Source organism: Prionailurus bengalensis, unplaced genomic scaffold (genome assembly GCF_016509475.1).
Source record: "Prionailurus bengalensis isolate Pbe53 unplaced genomic scaffold, Fcat_Pben_1.1_paternal_pri Un_scaffold_98, whole genome shotgun sequence".
Classification (NCBI taxonomy): domain Eukaryota; kingdom Metazoa; phylum Chordata; class Mammalia; order Carnivora; family Felidae; genus Prionailurus; species Prionailurus bengalensis.
In genome coordinates, this window is record NW_025091195.1 from 57,626 (window position 1) to 75,080 (window position 17,455).

At 50.7% G+C, this 17,455-nt stretch overlaps 1 protein-coding gene and 5 non-coding genes across 6 annotated transcripts; 5 read left to right on the forward strand and 1 right to left on the reverse strand.

The window, feature by feature from the left end:
• The first annotated feature begins 2,053 nt into the window (after positions 1-2,053).
• TRNAN-GUU lies at positions 2,054-2,127 on the forward strand. The gene has a single exon. It is a non-coding gene; the product is annotated as a tRNA-Asn (tRNA).
• A 4,899-nt stretch (positions 2,128-7,026) lies between these two features.
• LOC122478570 lies at positions 7,027-9,251 on the forward strand. The gene is made up of 3 exons (XM_043572113.1): positions 7,027-7,237; positions 8,546-8,675; positions 8,784-9,251. Exons 1-3 carry the CDS (start codon positions 7,206-7,208, stop codon positions 9,249-9,251), a joined length of 630 nt encoding a protein of 209 aa, XP_043428048.1. The 5' UTR covers positions 7,027-7,205.
• Positions 9,237-9,309, forward strand: TRNAV-CAC. Its single transcript has one exon. It is a non-coding gene; the product is annotated as a tRNA-Val (tRNA).
• Positions 9,310-13,821: 4,512 nt separating this feature from the next.
• TRNAN-GUU lies at positions 13,822-13,895 on the reverse strand. Its single transcript has one exon. It is a non-coding gene; the product is annotated as a tRNA-Asn (tRNA).
• A 519-nt stretch (positions 13,896-14,414) lies between these two features.
• On the forward strand, positions 14,415-14,486 carry TRNAH-GUG. Its single transcript has one exon. It is a non-coding gene; the product is annotated as a tRNA-His (tRNA).
• Positions 14,487-16,596: 2,110 nt separating this feature from the next.
• TRNAE-UUC lies at positions 16,597-16,668 on the forward strand. Its single transcript has one exon. It is a non-coding gene; the product is annotated as a tRNA-Glu (tRNA).
• Positions 16,669-17,455: the final 787 nt, after the last annotated feature.

The window sequence follows — 17,455 nt, forward strand, 5'->3', positions numbered from 1 at the left end:
TGGGATCAAAGAATCGCAGTTCAGCATACACAGATGTGAAGAGCAACCCAAATAGTTGTTTAACGAGAACTTTCGATTGGTGTTAATGGCAGAAAGCGAATCTGGACGGAGTGTAATTGATTGCTAAGGCTATCACTAAGCAAAGTCTCTGACTGTAGCAAGTTAGAGGTTTTGCGGCTCAGTCCTTGTAATATTTGGTGTTTGGCGCAATTCAAAAGTTCCCAGTTCTACCCGGTGGAGACGTGCCTGCACAAAGCCCATGTCCTTAATGGCTTCCTGGCTCCATTTTAAAACCCTTTCATGCAAGTGACCCCATTTCATTCCACCTTTCAGATTCCTTTTTTTAACAACAGGAAAAGAGGTCTAACTTTCGGGACTGATGTAAGTTTTTCGTAATTTCGGCTAGATACCAGTTACATTTAGCAAAACTCACTGGGCGGTGCACTTAACATTTGTGAACTCTATGTTCAGTCATTCACTGTTCGAAAAAAATGTTATCAAGTGAAGATGTTATTTTATTTGTTAGGTTTTATTTAAAGTATCCGTTGGAGTTCGAACTCTCATTTCATCTCGTTTCTTAGCTCGTCTAAAAAGGCCCCAGTGGCGCTTGAAACTTCTCAACCAGAAAAGCCTCATCGTTTCATTTTTGCAAAGACACCAAATACAAGGCGGCACCTCCCTCACCTCCTTCCAGACGTAGGGCAGTCAAGCATCTCAAGACGACCGAGACTTCAGCATGCACGGCGGAGGTTCCCTTTTTCTCAGCGCAGAGCTCTGGAATCGCGGGAAACCGTGCTCTCGTGCCGCAGGCAAATGGGGCAGCTCGCGCAGGTTTAAATCTAGCGCTCGCCACCACCTCAGGAGACCCTGCTTTGAGCGGGATTGGAACCGAGGCTGCTACAGGTACAACGCAGAGCACTAAAGAGCTATGAGCCGGCTTGCAAATGCCGTGCTTTAAGCGGTCCTAAAGGCCTTCATGATATCTTGCTGCCTTGCCCCCCCCCCCGCCCCCGAGCTACAAGTCTAACACCCTTTTCGTTCTTTCCCGTTCTTTTCCCTTCCTTCTCCTTCAACTACGATACAAGACCCATTCTCATCTCTCCGGGATCTGGCCCCTTACGGCTGCCAGGCCGCCAAGGAGGTCTTGTTGACCCAGTACGCGCCTCCGCAGCTTCCCTGCCTCCTCTTTGCGGCTCCCTTTTCCCTCCACCTGCTGTGGGCCCCCGGCCCACGCCGACCCCCCACCCACCGCACTGAGCACGTACGCAGCGGAGCCGAGCTGAGCGCCGGAAGCTCGACCGGCGGGTGGCGCGCGGTTCGTCTTTCCCGTTGCCGCCGCTGCGGATGCTGCTCAATTAACTGGATGGGTAAGTTTGAAAAACAAGTTTCCGCTTTGAAAAGCTTTTCACTATTTCCATTCTCGGGGTTCTTCAGTTCCTCAAGGGCCTAAAAGCTAAAGACGACCAAGTAATTTACAAGTCCCAGGGGAGCGTCCCGGTGAATGTCTGACCTTGTTCTTGGTGTGGGGACATTAGAACGACCATCCACCCGACCCCTGCCGTCGTGGAACCTCCCTGCCGGGCAGAGGAACCCGAAGGAAGTGGAAGCACCCCACCAGCCTCGAAGGTATCTCCGAATGGTGGGCTCTCCTTCTGACCAATTATGCCCTTGCTACTTCCTCCAGGCCTCACATTCGTCCTGGGTTAGGGGACGAGTGCCGATGAAGGGTGGTCTGATGAAGGCAAAGAAGGGGGAAGCGTCACCAGGCGAGCCCACCGGGACGTGCAGCTTCCCTCGGGCCCGACTCGCCTCGGCCCCGGGGACGCTAGCTAGCATTTCAGGCGGGTGGGGAGCAAGGCAGAGTGGGGCCGCTGGACTGCCCTTTTGTCTTCGGAATCTCTCACTCACGGTTTTCACGCGATGAACACGCTTTGTCAACTCCTCTCCGGTTTTCCGAGGCTTTGGAACTTGTTTCCTTGTCTAGAGTGCGGCACGTCCCCGAGGTTAGCAGGTACTTACTACCTAAGGAGGCAGGGGAAGGGTGGAGCGCTGTGTCTCTGTGGCGCAATCGGTTAGCGCGTTCGGCTGTTAACCGAAAGGTTGGTGGTTCGAGCCCACCCAGGGACGGGCTGGTTCACTTTTGGCTCAGTTCCGCGTGTTTCCTGCTGTTTAGTTAGCACCTGCACATTTCCTCACATAAAGTACACATTACTGGATTCTGGGCCCTAGCCACCTCACAGCACCTAACCGTTCAGAGCCACCCCCCACGTCCCAACCTCATTCTCTGACGGTATCTGCTGGCCTATGAGCTTCATACCTCTACAACGCCAACTTCTCAAACAGATAGAAGAACCCGGGTTCTACCTAGTGTGGTAAAACTCTGTAGTCCGCCCTGGAAGATTGGATGAGTAAGTGAAACTTTTTGTGACTCCCATCTTTTTTTTTTTTTTTTTTTTTTAATTTCTAAACATGATTGCCTTCATTGTTCAAACTGCTTGCCTTGGGGAAATTGGTCCGGGGGCTGACATTTTTTTTGAAAAAAAAATGCTAATTCATTTTTTAGAGCATTTTAGGTTCACAGCAAAGCTGAGGGGAAGGGACAGAGATTGCCCAGACCCTTCCTGCCCTCCCCCCCCCCCCTTCACACACACACAAATAGCCTGCCTGGTTGTCAACACCCCCCACTGCAGTGCCTTTGTGCCTTTGTGACAACTCAGGAATCTATCCAAAGTCCATAGTTTACATTAGGGTTCACTCTTGCAGGGTGGGTTTGGACAAACGTATCCGGAAATGTGTCCACCGTTATAAGTATCACACAAAGTAGTTTCACTAGCCCAAACATCCTCTGCGCCCCCTTTCTGGCAACCACGAATCCTTTTCCCGTTTCCATAGTTTTGCCTTTTCCAGAAGGTCGTGTAGTTGGAATCACACAGTATGTAGCCTTTTCAGATCGGCTTGTTTCACTTACTAATACGCACTTAAGATTCCTCGATGTCCTTTGGTGGATTGGCAGCTCATTTCCTGTTAGTGCTGAAATACTACTTCATAGTGTGTGTGTGTGTGTGTCACAGTTCCTTTATCCCTCCACCTGTAAGGGACATCTTGGTTGCTTCTAAGTTTTGGCAATTGTGAGTACAGCTGCCTTGGCATCCGTGTGCGGGTTTCTGTGCGGGTTTCTGTGTGGGCATAACTTTTCAACTTGTCTGGCTAACAGGGAGCCCGGACGCTGGCTGCTATATTAAGAACATTTTTAGTTTTGTGAGAAATTGCCAGACCGCCTTCCACGGTGGCTGTACCATTTTGCGTTCTCACCAAGCAGCAAGTGAGAGCTCCTGTTGTCCCCCCATCTTCGCCAGCCTTTGGTGTTGATGTGCCTCGGTTCTTTTTCATGGGGAGTAGGAGGCCAACCATGGTGTCCCGTCCCCAGGGAGTGCCTGGATTTGGGCATTGCTCTATCAATAATGTTGTGATCAGTGGATCCTCATCATCATTGTCCTCTGCATTTGTTTGACAGAGGCATTTCTTCCACAGTATGTGTGATACTTATTTAACCTCTTCCATATTGCTTTTGAAATTGAGTTGGTTTTATGGTTTTATGATTACGAATTCCTGTACACATATTTTTGGCCACTTGTGCAGGTATTTCTACAGTGTACAGAACTGGAAGTGCAATGACTGTAGTATAGTGTTCATTTGCTGCTAATTTGGGGAAGTCCTGCAAACTTGCCTTCCACGGGAGCAGTACCAAATCACAGTCCCAGTTTATTTCCCAACCTATCAATGTGGTGTTCTTCATTACCTTTCCCACACTGCAATCTTCCTGAACCCCTTACACATAAGACTTTTTTCTTTCAAGGCCCTGAAATCTCGCTCAGCATTAGATTCATTTTAGTCCACCTCGTCCGTCCCTAGCACCAACAGCTCCTGTGTGTGTACTGATGTCTCCGCTTCCCCTGAGCTGCGATCATCGAGAGGAGGACTGTCAGGTTTTCCCTTGGCTGGTAACGAAGAACCATTCCACGTCCTGGTTGGCCAGGGTTTTCATGCACTGATCACCCAGCCCCAGCGTGGCTCTGGGCTCCTCTGAAGGCTGCCTGTGCCCATGCCTCAAGGGAAGGCTTGTGGAGGGAGGCTCCTGGGCTCCGCTCATTACCTCCCTCATTGACTGCCACAACACTACTATCTCCTTTTACGTTCTAGTTACATCCTGCCTGTGGCTATTCCTAGTGGTGTTTCCGTTATGACGCTGATATACAATTGAGTCTAAAAAGAAATTTACTAAGTAGAAGCTGTAAATCAAAGTATGGAAACTCTTCGGTAATCGGTGATAAAGGTACATGGCTGTGGCCAACTATGAAAGTGCTGTGTTCCTTAATGAGCTTTGAGAAGCATGATTTTTGTCTCATTTTTATGCGATCTCCTCTGTCCCCCTTGTCACTGCAGGTGCACTCCCTCCTGCCCTGAGGCATTAAGTAGGAGGGAGGGCCACAGCTGTCTGCTCCACACTTTGAACATAAAAGGCACACTTGATGGGATTTGTTTTCTTTTGTTTTTGTTTTTGTTTGTTTTGGGGAGCCTCTCTAGGAAACTTCCTTGTTCAGACCATTAAAAAGAATCAAGATTTAGTAAATACTTCGGTTGGGAGATGTGATTGCATCATCCCGGGAGCCATGGAGTCTGTTTCTGGGGAGGACTAAATCGTTTTGTTCTTTCTCTTCTTCATTCCGTCCATTAGTTGCCAGTGTTAAGTAGGCCTTACTTTTAACCTTCTCTTTCTTTTCAACATCAGGGAGGCTGAGCCAGGAGGGGACGGCAAATCTTGGTGAAGGCTTCTCAGTGCGCCCTGGCAGGCTGGCCAAACACGAGGGCTCTGGAGGCAAACTGCCTGGCCCTGAGTGCTGGCCCTCCCCGTCACAGGGCTGGGCCCCTTGGAGAGTCAGACCAGCCTTTCAGTGCCTGAGTGTCCTCACCTGCAAGCAGGGGTGCTGATAACCTACACCGTCTCGGGGTTGTTATGGGGACTAGATAGGTTATGCTCGGTACAACACCGAGGAACTGCGTGCTGCTCACACGGTGATGCTCGCTCGGAGAAAACTGCCAGTATCATTGTAACTAAGACTTCCGTTTTCACTTCTAACTGCACCACTGATGACTTTCAGCATTCCCCAGAATGAATGAGGAGTGTTAAATGGTTCCCATGGGCTCTCCGCCTCTGTATCAGTGACCAGCACCTGGAAAACTGGTCGCTTGATAATTTCCATGGTGAGTTAACTGACAGGACAGTGCAGCAGGGAACTGGATCCAACTTGATCAAATTCTCGGACCTTGGACAGGCGTGATGAGTGTTCAGCTCCAGGTAGACAATCTTTTGCTCATGCTTCTAGCAAGAGCTTTTGATATCCAGTCAGACTTACCCGGGGGGTATTAAAAGAAAACTTCAGCTATGCACCAGTGACCCCCCCCCACACCTTATTTTAAGAAAAAAAGGAGGAAGAAAATGTGATTTATCTGGAAATTGTAGATTTCACCTTTCAGTGATGATGGAGTATTTGTAGCAGAACAGCATTCGCCCTGAAAAGAAATGAATGAAGTTTGAATGGAAGGAATTCTGCTTGAAGATTTGGAGAACTATCAATGCAGATAGGACCCACCAGTCCTTCAGCTCAAGGGGAGAGATGAGAGAGAAGAGAAACTCAATGGAATGAGACTAATTTTCTGCGTTATCCCTTCAGGGCATTTGCCAGTTCTTGGCAGGAACAGGAGACTGAGAAACTGGAGAGAGGGAAGCTACTAAGAGTCAGAGAAAACAACATGTTAAGTGATCTCATAGGTCTGGACAGAGAAGTTGGGGGGCCAGGGGGTGGGGGGGGGGAAGAGGAAGGACATATGGAACTGTCCAAGGATTCAGATTTGAGCAGCCAAGATCCTGGAATGGGTTAAGTGAGCTGGGTGCTTGGTACAGAAGAGCCCCACAATACATTTGCAAATTAAGCTATGTGCATCGAAGGGGCTTGGAAGGCCAGCAGAGTGTGGCTGAAAGAGAGTGGAACTTGCAGCACTACCGTGGTGCTTAGGGGATAAAAACTGAAGCTCAGGATTCATGGAAGAGGAAGGGCCCAAGGAAACATACCAAGGTCGCAGGTAGGAGCCCCGGACGTCTGCAGCACAGCAGTGTGAGCAAACTAGCTGTAGATTGAGGCTTTCCCTGAGGGCGAACCAGCTGCAAATCAGCTTCGTCAAGGATTAGAGGTGATGCGCCCCTCTGCTGCCTGCTGGGGGAGAAGGTGAAAGATCTTCAGAGAAACAACATCTCCAACCTGGCTGTCCTTCACACCACGGGTTCATCATTCAATCACAATATTCTAGGATTGTAAAGGAAGAGAAGCAAGAGAAAGAAGGCAAACCGTAGAAATTGCCTCTTGAGATCTTGAGTTCTCAGATAAGAACTCAAAGCGGTAGGTTTTAGGGGAGCCTGGCTGGCTCGGTGGGTAGAGCACGTGACTCTTGGTCTCTCTGGGTTGTGAGTTTGAGCCCCACGTTGGGTGTACAGGTCACTTGAATAAAATTTCTTTAAATTACTTAAAAATCAGGGGCACTTGCGTAGCTCGATCGGTTAAGCATCTGCCTTGATTTTGGCTCAGGCTCAGGTCATGATCTTAAGGTTGGTGAGATCTATGGGGCAGAACCTGCTTGGGATTCTCTCCCTCTTCCTCTTCCTCTGCCCCGAGCTTGTTCTGTCTCGCTCTCTCTCTCTCAAAACAAATAAATTGAAACTTGAAAAAATATATTACTTAAAAGTTAGGGGGAAAAAAAAGGTAAAGTGGTATGATTCAGCTGTTCAGAAAATAGATGACAAGATAAAATATTTCATCAGAGAAATAGAATCTAGTTTTAAAATCACATGAAAATTAAATATATGTAATAGTTGGCATTTTAAAAAAGTCAGCAGGTCAGTTTAACTGCAGCTTGGACTCAATGGTAGAGAGAGTATTAACCTCGAAATGTGTAAGTAGAAAGAAACTCTGCAGACTGAAGCATACAGAGCCAAAAGGAAGAAATATTAAGAGCGTAACAAAGATAATGAGCCATGTCATGAAGTCCTAACACGTGTGTAATTAAAGTCTCAGGGGTTGGAGGACCAGAAAGTGGGGCAGAAGCTATATCATGGAGAATCAAAGAAAAATCATGATGGTCTCTCCAACCACATGTGCAAGAAGTTCGGTGCACTGCAAGCCAGGTAAGGACAAGAAGGTCACACCCCTAAACTGCTGAACAACCAAGGGCAGCTGAAAACAATCACAGCAGCACCCAGATTGGGGTGTGGGGAGGAGGGGACACTCCTATGACATCGTCCAAAGATTGGGAGCTGAAATCTCAGCAAAAACATGAAAAAGAAGACCTCAATGAAGGGCCAGAGCAGTATGATTTCCAGCCACCACGTGCTGTCCCCGACCCAGTATCTTTCAAGGGTGAGTGAAGTGAAGACCTTTCCACATAAGCTAACGAAAAAGAAATGCAAAGTCCAAAAGGTAACTCTTCAGGCAGAAGTAACTGCACAGGTCACAGGGGAACTGTGCAAAAGGAAGGAAGGAAGGAAGGAAGGGCAATGAATAGGTAAAATGTGTGGCTAAGTCAATTAAATATGACTCTCTGAGCAATGGTAATAATGCCTATGTTTTTAAAATATATGTTGGGGGCGCCTGGGTGGCTCAGTTGGTCAAGCGTCCCACTTTGGCTCTGGTCATGATGTCATAGTTCCCGAGTTTGAGCCCCACGTTGGGCTCTGTGCTGACACCTCAGAGCCTGGAGCCTGCCTCGGATTCTGTGTTTCCATCTCTCTGCCCCTCCCCTGCTCACGCACTGTCACTGTCTCTGTCAAAAATAAATAAAATAGATAAAATGTATTTTGAAATAAAATTAATGCCAATAACTCAAAAATGAGGGTAAGTGGAGTTAAGATATTCCAAGTATACAGTGCAATAATGTGATAAACGTGTAAATGCTTGTACTAACAGCCAGACTAATATATGCAACATATCCATTCAACCCGGGAAGTTTCCCGGCAAATTATTTCAAAGAGGGAACCACTCTTCTCTGCTGATACTTCCTGGAAATGGAATCACCCAGGAGTATCAGATAGGTACATATAACTATGGGAGGGGCTTATCCGTGTTACCGCCTAAACCATAGTTTGGATGTTTTTACTACAGAGTACTTAATCCATTCTAAACATATACAAGGCTTTGTGTATCACCTCTGTTGACGGGCATCTGGGTTGTATCCGGTTTTGCCTAGTATGAATGATGTTGCACGAACGTTGGTGTAGAAGCCTCTTTGGATGTTGGCATTCATTTTTCTGGGGGAGTGAATAGCAATATTCCTAGGTAACGGGGCAGGTCAGGTTTTTCACTGTATGAGAAACTGCCAAATATTAGGAAAGGCGTTGTGCTAAATTACAGTGCAATCAAGATCACGCAGTAATACCGTACACACTCCGATGCGGGAGGGAGAGAGGAAACCGCTTTAAAAATACCTATTTTTCTAGGCTTTTCGTCTTCACTTTGTTCCCAATGCTGAAGGCCCCCCTGAAGGTGGCTGTGGTCACACCGAGTCTCACCACCAGCCTATTCGGGAGACTCCAAGGCAGCCCACCCAAGAATCACTCAAAACGCCAGGTAGGAAGAGACCTTCCCTCCCCAGTCGTGGCTCTGCCACTCTTGCGCTCGGTGCCACTCAAGTCGGTTTCTGGCTCTTCCTTTTCATCCCTCTGGTCCGTGACCGAGATTTCACTGGAGCGTGTTGGCCGCGGACCTCCTGTCAGTGGCTTTAAAGCAGCGCAGGCAGGAGCCCGAGGGACCCCCTTCGCCCAGAGCACACCAAAGAGACTCCGCTCTGCCGGGAGGGCCGCGGGGCAGCGCAGAGCCAACGGGCTGGCGGAGGAAGAGCGCGCACCCGACGTCTGCCCCGGGGCCCCTCGTCCTAGAGGCGGACACCCTGCGTTCGGTGCGATTCCCGAGGCCAGGCTGCTGAGGGCGCTAGGGTCCCGTCCTCGGGGGCGGGGGGCGGGGCGGCGCGGGGTCCTTTGCCGGGGCCGCTTGCGGGGCGCGGGCTCCTCGCTCGCAGGGGCGCGGCTGTTTCCAGGGCCTTGGGCGGTTCGAGCGAAGTCGGCGAGCCCGATAGTTGTGGCCGAAATGCCGCTTTTGGGGGTTAGAGCCGGAGACCAGGCCGCCTGCCTCGTTTCCGTAGTGTAGTGGTTATCACGTTCGCCTCACACGCGAAAGGTCCCCGGTTCGAAACCGGGCGGAAACAGCTTCCTTTTACCACTACCCCCCCCCCCAACCCCCCCATCAATTGTCCTTTAAAACGCAAAAAGAACGAGGGCCGGAATCCCACCGCCACCTGAAAGCCTTCTCAGCACTCGACCACCAGGCCTGGCCGCTGTGTGTCTGCTCCCAGTCACCTTGGAGAGCGGGCCACACCCACTCAGTCACTCCAACAAGGGCACGCAGGACGAGGCCCACTTCAGGTTACCTCTACTTCCACGCATCCGCTGGCCTGCTCATCTGGCGCCTCCGTCTGCCCCACGGGCTCACAGCGACCGTGGCTCTGAAAAGCAGCACGTTCTTCCCTGGGCGGCACGCTTGCGCAACAGGTGTATTTATTTGCCTGACAGAACGCAAAGAACACAAACCAGCTGCACCTGGGACCCGAGCCAAAGACGCGTAGGTGAGGAGTTTCAGGCTCCACCTAATGAGCCCATGGGGACACCAAAGGAGCCCGTCCCCGTGCCCTCATCAGGACAGCTCTGGAGCTACTTCGGAAGTCGCCAAGTAGAGGGACTCCGCCCCCCCCCCCCCCCCCCCCCCCCCGCTGAGAGCCGAGTCCGCACCTTACCCATCAGCAAACGAGGCTCAGAAAGAGAGCACGGCCTTGGCTCTGCAACACACACGGCTCCAGCTGGACTAGAGTGTGGCACAGGCCAGTCACCTTGTGGTCAGGGCCCAAGGGGTCGCTGAGGCTGGAAGAGGTGGTGAGCAGCAGGGCAAGGGCTGGGAGCCTTGTGCGGCTGCGCCGCTGGGAATCGCCTCCGCTTGTGCTCTGTCCGCCTGGGAAATGTCACCTTGACTTTCAAGGTTTTCACCTGCAGGGGCCGAAGCAGGGATCCTGTGTGGGTGGATTCCCCCGGGATCGGATCGGTGGGATGGGATTTGGATTTTTCACCGCTACTGCTCAGGGTCGATTCCAATCCAGGAGACTTTGTGGCGCTGTCTCCATACTTAGGATTTGCCTTTTCATCCCCCAAAGTCTGGTGTGCACCCAGGGACGCTTGCAGAAGTGGCTGTGCACTGAGCCCCTAAAATACGGGAGGTCAGGAGTCCGGGTCCTTGTAATGGCCAGGCTGGGAGAGGAGAGCTGGGATGAGAAGCCAGGCCAGCGGCTCCCTTCCATTCACCTCAGAAACCCAAGGTCTCACTTCAAGCGTTTTCCTCTAAAGAGAACCTGGGACTTGACTTTGTCACTCCTTTCAAACAAACAAACTTTGAAACATACCAAAACACTTGCCAGAATGGTCACATCCTATATCCCTCACCCAGGTGCACCAGTTAACATTTCCCCACATTTGCTTTCCCATTCTCGCTCCACATTTACAGACAGGACTTGTGCAGTCATCTCCAGATGATTGTTTGGTCCGCGGTTGCTCCTTTGCCTTGGGCAGTGTCGCGCAGAACCAGCCTCTGCAGGACCTTTCCTCCAGGGCCAGGGGAGGGCTTTGTCCTCTGGAGGAGAGCCCTCCTGTTCCTTCAGGAAGCAGACACCTGTTCCCTTCAGGCTGTAGAGAAGCTTCAGGCAGGCAGGCGGTTCTTCGGCTCTCCTGGAGAGGGCAGGCCAGGCGTGCCCTGTGCTTGTAGGAACACGTCCAGGTTGTCGTGCCCCCAGCACCGGCTGCCCTCCGGACTCCTCCTGGTGGCTTTGGTGGGCAGTGGATCTAGGGTGAGCCTGAGCTCTAGAACCCGCCACCCGGGGAGAGACCCTTCAGGGAAGTGCAGCTGCTGCCCCCTGGATCCTCCTGCCCTCCAGGCTCTCCTGCCCTGCAGGGATCTTCAAGGGTCCTGGCCCAACAGAAGGTGGGAGGATGAGGGGGAGCGGGTGGGAAAATCTTCAAGGGGAAGGGGAAGTTTTCAAGAGCTTTCCAGGATTGTCTGCCTTGGCACTGTCAGGTAGGTGGCTGCCCTGTGATAATGGTGCTTGGTCTCATCTCGTCCTGTCCTTGAGCTTGTCCTGGCTCCACTCTGAGTCCAAGCAGACACAGGCAACCTGATTTGTGGTGTGTCTTCAGTTGAGCCCCTTCCCCAAGTGGGGTAGTGACTGAGCTTCTATTTCCAGGACCCAAGGGGGGCGTGCAAGGACGCTATTGATGGGGTTTTGTCCCCCTCACCCTTTTCTTTCTCTGCCTCCGCCCTTCCTTCCTTCTCTTTCTTTTCTTTCTTTTTTTTTAAACATCAAGAGTCCCGTGCTCTACGGATTGAGCCAGCCAGGCACCCCTCCTACTTCCTTTCTTGCTGAATCTGTAACCCGGGAAAACAGACAAACAAAAAGCCCTGTTTAGATGTAGATAAATTGCTCTCCGTGCACTCAGGTACAAGGGGAAAACATCAAGTGGATAGCAAGGATGAATCTCGAATACGTTTAAACACTTTAAAGGATTTTAATAATTTACATATAATGGCATAGAACATGTTTCTATCATGTCATATTTCTAAAGAGGACTTTTTGTGTGCATCCGACTGGTTTAATAGTTGTGGCCTAAAAACTGTTTTATGTTGTCTTCCAGGTTTTCTAATAATATAGAAAATATTGGTAGATATATTCTAGTTTATACAGGTCTTGGATTTATTTTCTCTTCAAATTCCTGGTGACACTTAGCCACCTAAATTTCCTATATTGGTTTTACTGGCCCAATAAGCGCACTTCAATTCCAATAGTATTTAAGGAGTTTATACAATATGAAATTATGTGTTTCAGTACATTAAAGAGATCCTATAAGATTTGTAAATGGAGAGTAAGTCTTAGAAGTCTGGAACTCATAGTGACTTAATTATTCTTACAATATTTTGGAGTAAAGGTTTTTAGGTATTTTATATTTTTATAGTCCACGTGCATTTCTCCATTATGTGTCGAGTCAATTTGCAATTTTAAGACCTACTGTTATCTTTACGTTCTTCCAATGATATTCAACTGAGTTAATTAATGTATCATCTTAGCCTAGAACTTTTCTAAATAAGAGAGAAAAAACAAAACACTTTTAATATAATGCTGCTGCACATATTGAGACATCATATAGAGTAGCTGTGGGCAACAGGTTCAGAGGAGGTGTGGGGACCTTGAGGAGATATTGGTGAGGGTGAGAAACACATGCAACGTCTGCTCCAGGAAGTAAAGCGCTGTCAGGGAATGGTAGGGCAACTTTAAAAGATATGAGTGATCAGAGTTCCTGAAAAGACTGGGACTGGGGGTAGAGAAGCAATTTTTGAGGGGACAACAACAGAAGGACTTCCAATCATGATAATGATTGTAAACCCACCGATCCAAGGAGCCGAATGAACGTGACGAATGAGCACAAGAGACAGGAAGAAAACCGTATCTAGTCACATCATAATTGTATTGCTCAAATCCATGGAAAAAGAAAGCAAAAACAAAAACAACTGTGCAGAAGCACCCAGAGGAAAAAGACATGGTAGGTACAGAACACAAAAGTAAACGTGATGTCAGTTTTCTCCCCGGAAGCGGTGCAAGTGAGAAGGCAATGGAGCAGCATCAAAGTCAAGGTGGAATTCTATGCCTCCCCTCCAAAAAAGGCTTTCAGAAATGAAGGTGAATGACATTGGAAGACATACAAATGCTGAAAGACTACATCACCAGCAGACCCACACCACAAGAAATGTTAAATCCTCCAGGAAGGACACTGATACCAGATGGGAATCTGCATGTAGCCAAACGGATAAAGGACAACAGAATGGTAACCGCATGGGGAAAAATTTATATATATATATATATATATATATATATATATATACACATGAATATATTACATATACACACACATACATATATATACACACATACGCACACATGTATACGTATATATACATATATGTGCACCCACACACATATGCTTTTTAAATTATTATTTAAATCTCTGAAAAAAACATGGAGCAGATGAAACGAAAGTGATAACGATGGATTTTGGGCTTTCTAACATGCAAAGTGAAACGCGTGATAGCTGCAGCCTAAAGGTGGGCAGGGGAGTAATGGGAAGAGGCATGGGATCACTTGGAGGGAAGCTGGCAAGTTACAGATGTATATGTTATGAAGCCCAAAGCAGTAGCTGAAATAACAAAAGAAAGAGTGATAGCCGATAAGCCCACGGGGCGGGGAAGTCGGATCATACAAAAACCATGTAAACGCTATGTTATTAGAGCAATGGCTCTTCTAGGACTCTACCCTGTAGAAATGTTGGTACAAGTGACCAAAGATGTGTACAAGAATGAGGACTAAAGCAGTGTTTGTAACCATAAAATTCTAGAACCAACTTAATGTAAAGAATCTAAGGAAGGGGCTAAATAAATACTAGCACAAACAAAGGGTGGAAGAAACTGCATTGTTGGAAGGCATTCAGAGGGTTCTACTCTTTCGAGGACTTCTGGATTCCCGGCGACCGGTTCTCCTCCAGAGCTCTCCCGCTCTCATCCGTGAGGACCTTAGGTCCTCTGACTGTGCGCGAGTGCCAAACGCTTTCTACGTTCTAGAAAAGGGCTACCGCGTCCCTGGGTGGGCTCGAACCACCAACCTTTCGGTTAACAGCCGAACGCGCTAACCGATTGCGCCACAGAGACCTCCGGGAGAGGAGGCCCCGCCCACAGCCCGATAGAGAGCACACAAGGCCCTCAAACGCTAGGAGGAGCCACCCGCCCTCTGTCTGAGGCCAGCGGCGCCTGAGGGAAGCTGAACGCCGCTGGGCTCCCCGGACGGCTCTTCCCGTTTGTTCCGCCTTCACCCGGCCTTCGGCGGGGCCGCTGCGGCTCCCCTCGCCTGCGGTCGCTGTGGGGGAAGCTGGAGAGCCGGCGGGGTGGGGCGAGGTCCAAAGGGGCAAACGCCAAGAGAGAAGCGGGGGAGGCGTGGACGCGGACCAGGAGACTCCCTAGGGCGCCTGTGCAGAGCCACCAGCCCAATCCGGGGACGAGGAAAATGGGTTTTGATGGTTTTTCTTCCTCGCGTGTCAGAATGGAGAAGAAGGGAAGGAGAATCCAAGGGCGGCCCGCAGTTGTCCGGGAACAAAGCAGCGCGGAAACTGGAATGACTTTGCGGCAAAAGTGCTCGAGCGCCGGCCGGGCTTGTCATCGGGCTGGTGGCGCGCCGTGATCGTATAGTGGTTAGTACTCTGCGTTGTGGCCGCAGCAACCTCGGTTCGAATCCGAGTCACGGCAGTATCTGGAGCACTCGCCGTTCCTCTCTTTTTACTTTGGGTTTCAACCTGCCCCGGCTGCGCCCCTTACCTGGGGGACAGAGAGGGCCCCGTGCTTTCCGCTGGCCACCCCGCGCCACCACGTCTTCACCCGAAGGGAAGGGAAGGAAAGGAAAACTCGCCACAGCACTAACCTGGCGACCTTCTCCGTTCCGTTGGACTCTGACCTCAAGTCAAATCAACTAAAGGGCTCATCTCCAGCGCCGCTCCAAAATGGCACAGTCCTCGATGCCCTCTACCTGTCCAGCAAGGAGCCTCATATGGTGGGCTCTAGTTGCTGCCAAACGGCGTCTCTGTGGCCCTCAAAATCTAAAGGGTCTGAAAGACCACACAAAAGGTTCCATCACCTAGGTGACACCTCCTCCATAGGCCTGTTTGTCGGCTTGAACCTTGGCCCCTGCGAATCAATCTCTGCCTCCGCGGACTTTTCCATTCTTGGCTCTCTATGATCCTCCTTAACCGTCCTCACGGTGAGCTCCCTCGTTACTTGCGGTGGCCTTCGGGCAGCCGCTTTCCACGCCAAAAGGTATTCATCGGGATACCACCTGGAGTTGTGGTCGTGCCACATCTTTGTCAAGAGTGGGGGTGTCCCTCTCTTTATCATGTTGCCGTGCTGCTGGGAGTAGTGCTATCTCAATGTGACTTTAGTATCCATTTCTCTGAGGGCTGAAAATATTGAGCACTCTTTTACGGGCTACTTCGGCCTCGTGTATCTTCTTTTCCCGAGGACCTGTTTCATGTCTTTTACCCATCTAAAACACTTGAGTTGTTTGATTTTTTCTTTTAATTAGCAGTTTGGGGGAGCTCCTCACACATTATAATGACAGGTTAGGGGGTTTGTATGCTTTCTCCCTTGCTTGCTTGCTTGCTTGCTTGCTTGCTTGTTTTGTCAGATGGGTTTTGTGAACACGTTCTCCCTGTCTGTCGCTTGCTGTTTTCATCGTCTTCCTGGGGTCTTTGGATGAGAAGATATGGTTAATGTTGATGAAGTCTAGATGATCATGTCTTTTCTTTTAGACGTATTTTCCCCCTGGGTCTTGTTTACTAAATCTTTGCCTACCACCTAGTCACAAAGTGTCCTCAAAAAGTGCTTTATACCTTTACCTTTTATGTTTTATGAGGCACCTCCAATTAACATTTGTGTGTACTGTGAGGTGGAAATAAAGCTGTTTCCCTCTCCCTCCCCCCATATTGAACCTATTTCCTTTCTCCGTTGAACTGCTCTTCTTGAAAACGAATTTACCAGGTCAGCTGTGGGTCCATTTGTCTGTGTGTGTCTCCCGATGCCACTGGCACATTGCACGGTACTATAGGGGCTCAGAGTAAGTCTTCAAGTCCGGTAGCGTAAGCCACACCACCCACACAACCACCCGTTTTGTTCTTTTTCACACAGTGCGATACACTTGAGACGTGTAACAACTCATGTAACCAACACGCAGGTCCAGACATGCCATCACTTCATCCCGCTCACTTCCGTGTGGGACACAGGATCCTCCCCCCCCCCCCCCCCCCGACGTAGCGGTTACCCCGCGGTGGTCAAAGATCCTCTGATGTACCCCACCCTCCGGGGAGAAGGAATCTCCAGTTGTCTGCGGGGCCGCTGAACAGGCCAAATGTCCGGTGGGCACGCTGCAGGGGCAGCAGGCTGCAGGGCGGGGCGGGACCCGGAATCCAGTCGTTCAGGGCCGCCGGGTCTTCTTTGAAAGCCGTCTTGGTCGGCGCGCCGCCTCCCTCGGAGTCCTTTGGGGGATGTTGAGGACCGCGGGGTCTCACGCCGGGCGGGGTCCGCCCCTCGCGCCTCCTCACGGCGACCTCGCATCCGCACGCGGCCGCCTCGCGAAGGCGAGACTCCCGGGCAGCTCTGGGGTGCAGCCCGGACCCGGCCACTTGTGGACCTGCCAGCCCTCGGCGTCTCCTGAGGGCTCTTGCTTTGGAGAGAGCGGGGAGGGAAGGTCCTTAGGGAAGGACTCCTGGGAGGACGGATGAACTCCCAGAAAGCCCGAGGCCTTCCAGAGCGCAGGGGGAAACTGTCACTCTGGTGAGAAGCAAGGGGAAGGAAGGGTTCCGTCGGTTCCCTGGTGGTCTAGTGGCTAGGATTCGGCGCTTTCACCGCCGCGGCCCGGGTTCGATTCCCGGTCAGGGAAGCGGGGCATTTTTTTTTTTTTTTTTTTTTTGGCTTTTGGTTTTGTAGGCTGGTTGTTGGGCTTTGGTTTTTTGGTTTTTTTGGTGCCCCAATCTTCTTTTCATCCCCGGAGCTGTGCTGGCCGTCATCTGCGCTGCGCTCCGCACCGACTCTTCCTTCACCTTCAGCGCTCCGGGGAAAGGACGCCAGGCCGCTCTACACGGCGCACTGTGCTTGCTGGGCTCCAAGTCAGCCGCCCCCAGGAGTGGCCTCAGAGAGCGACTAAGCATCTGGCTTGGGTTCACACTGTCGTGCGGAGGTTCAGATTCCTGTGGGACCGCCCCAGGGACGCAGATCCGACCGAGTTCTGGAGGCCAAGCACGTCGCGGTGTTGCTGTGGACCCCTGGACACCGGCTGGTGGGCCGAGCCTCTCAGCTCCGTCCGCGCATAAAAGGCTTACTTGGCGTTTGGGAGAGGTGCCTGGACGCGATACCCTCCCGGCCTGAGAGGCAGGGGAGGGGAGCGGTGGGAGGGGAACGGGTCCTCCTGGAAGGCTGTCCCATTCGCAGACTAAGCGGTCTAGCCAGGTGATGTTAAGTGACCCAACAAAGGCAGCATGTCAAGTGCGCACAAAATGGAAAACTGTTGTCGCTGCCGTAAGCCGGGGTAGGAGTGAGCATCAACACCAGGATGTCAAAACGATGACATCACAGTCAAATCCGTTTCTACAAGGGCTGTTGCATTTAACGCCCCCGTAGACTCTATACACCAGGCCCTGGGCACGTTTTCCTTTTTCCCTTCCATACCG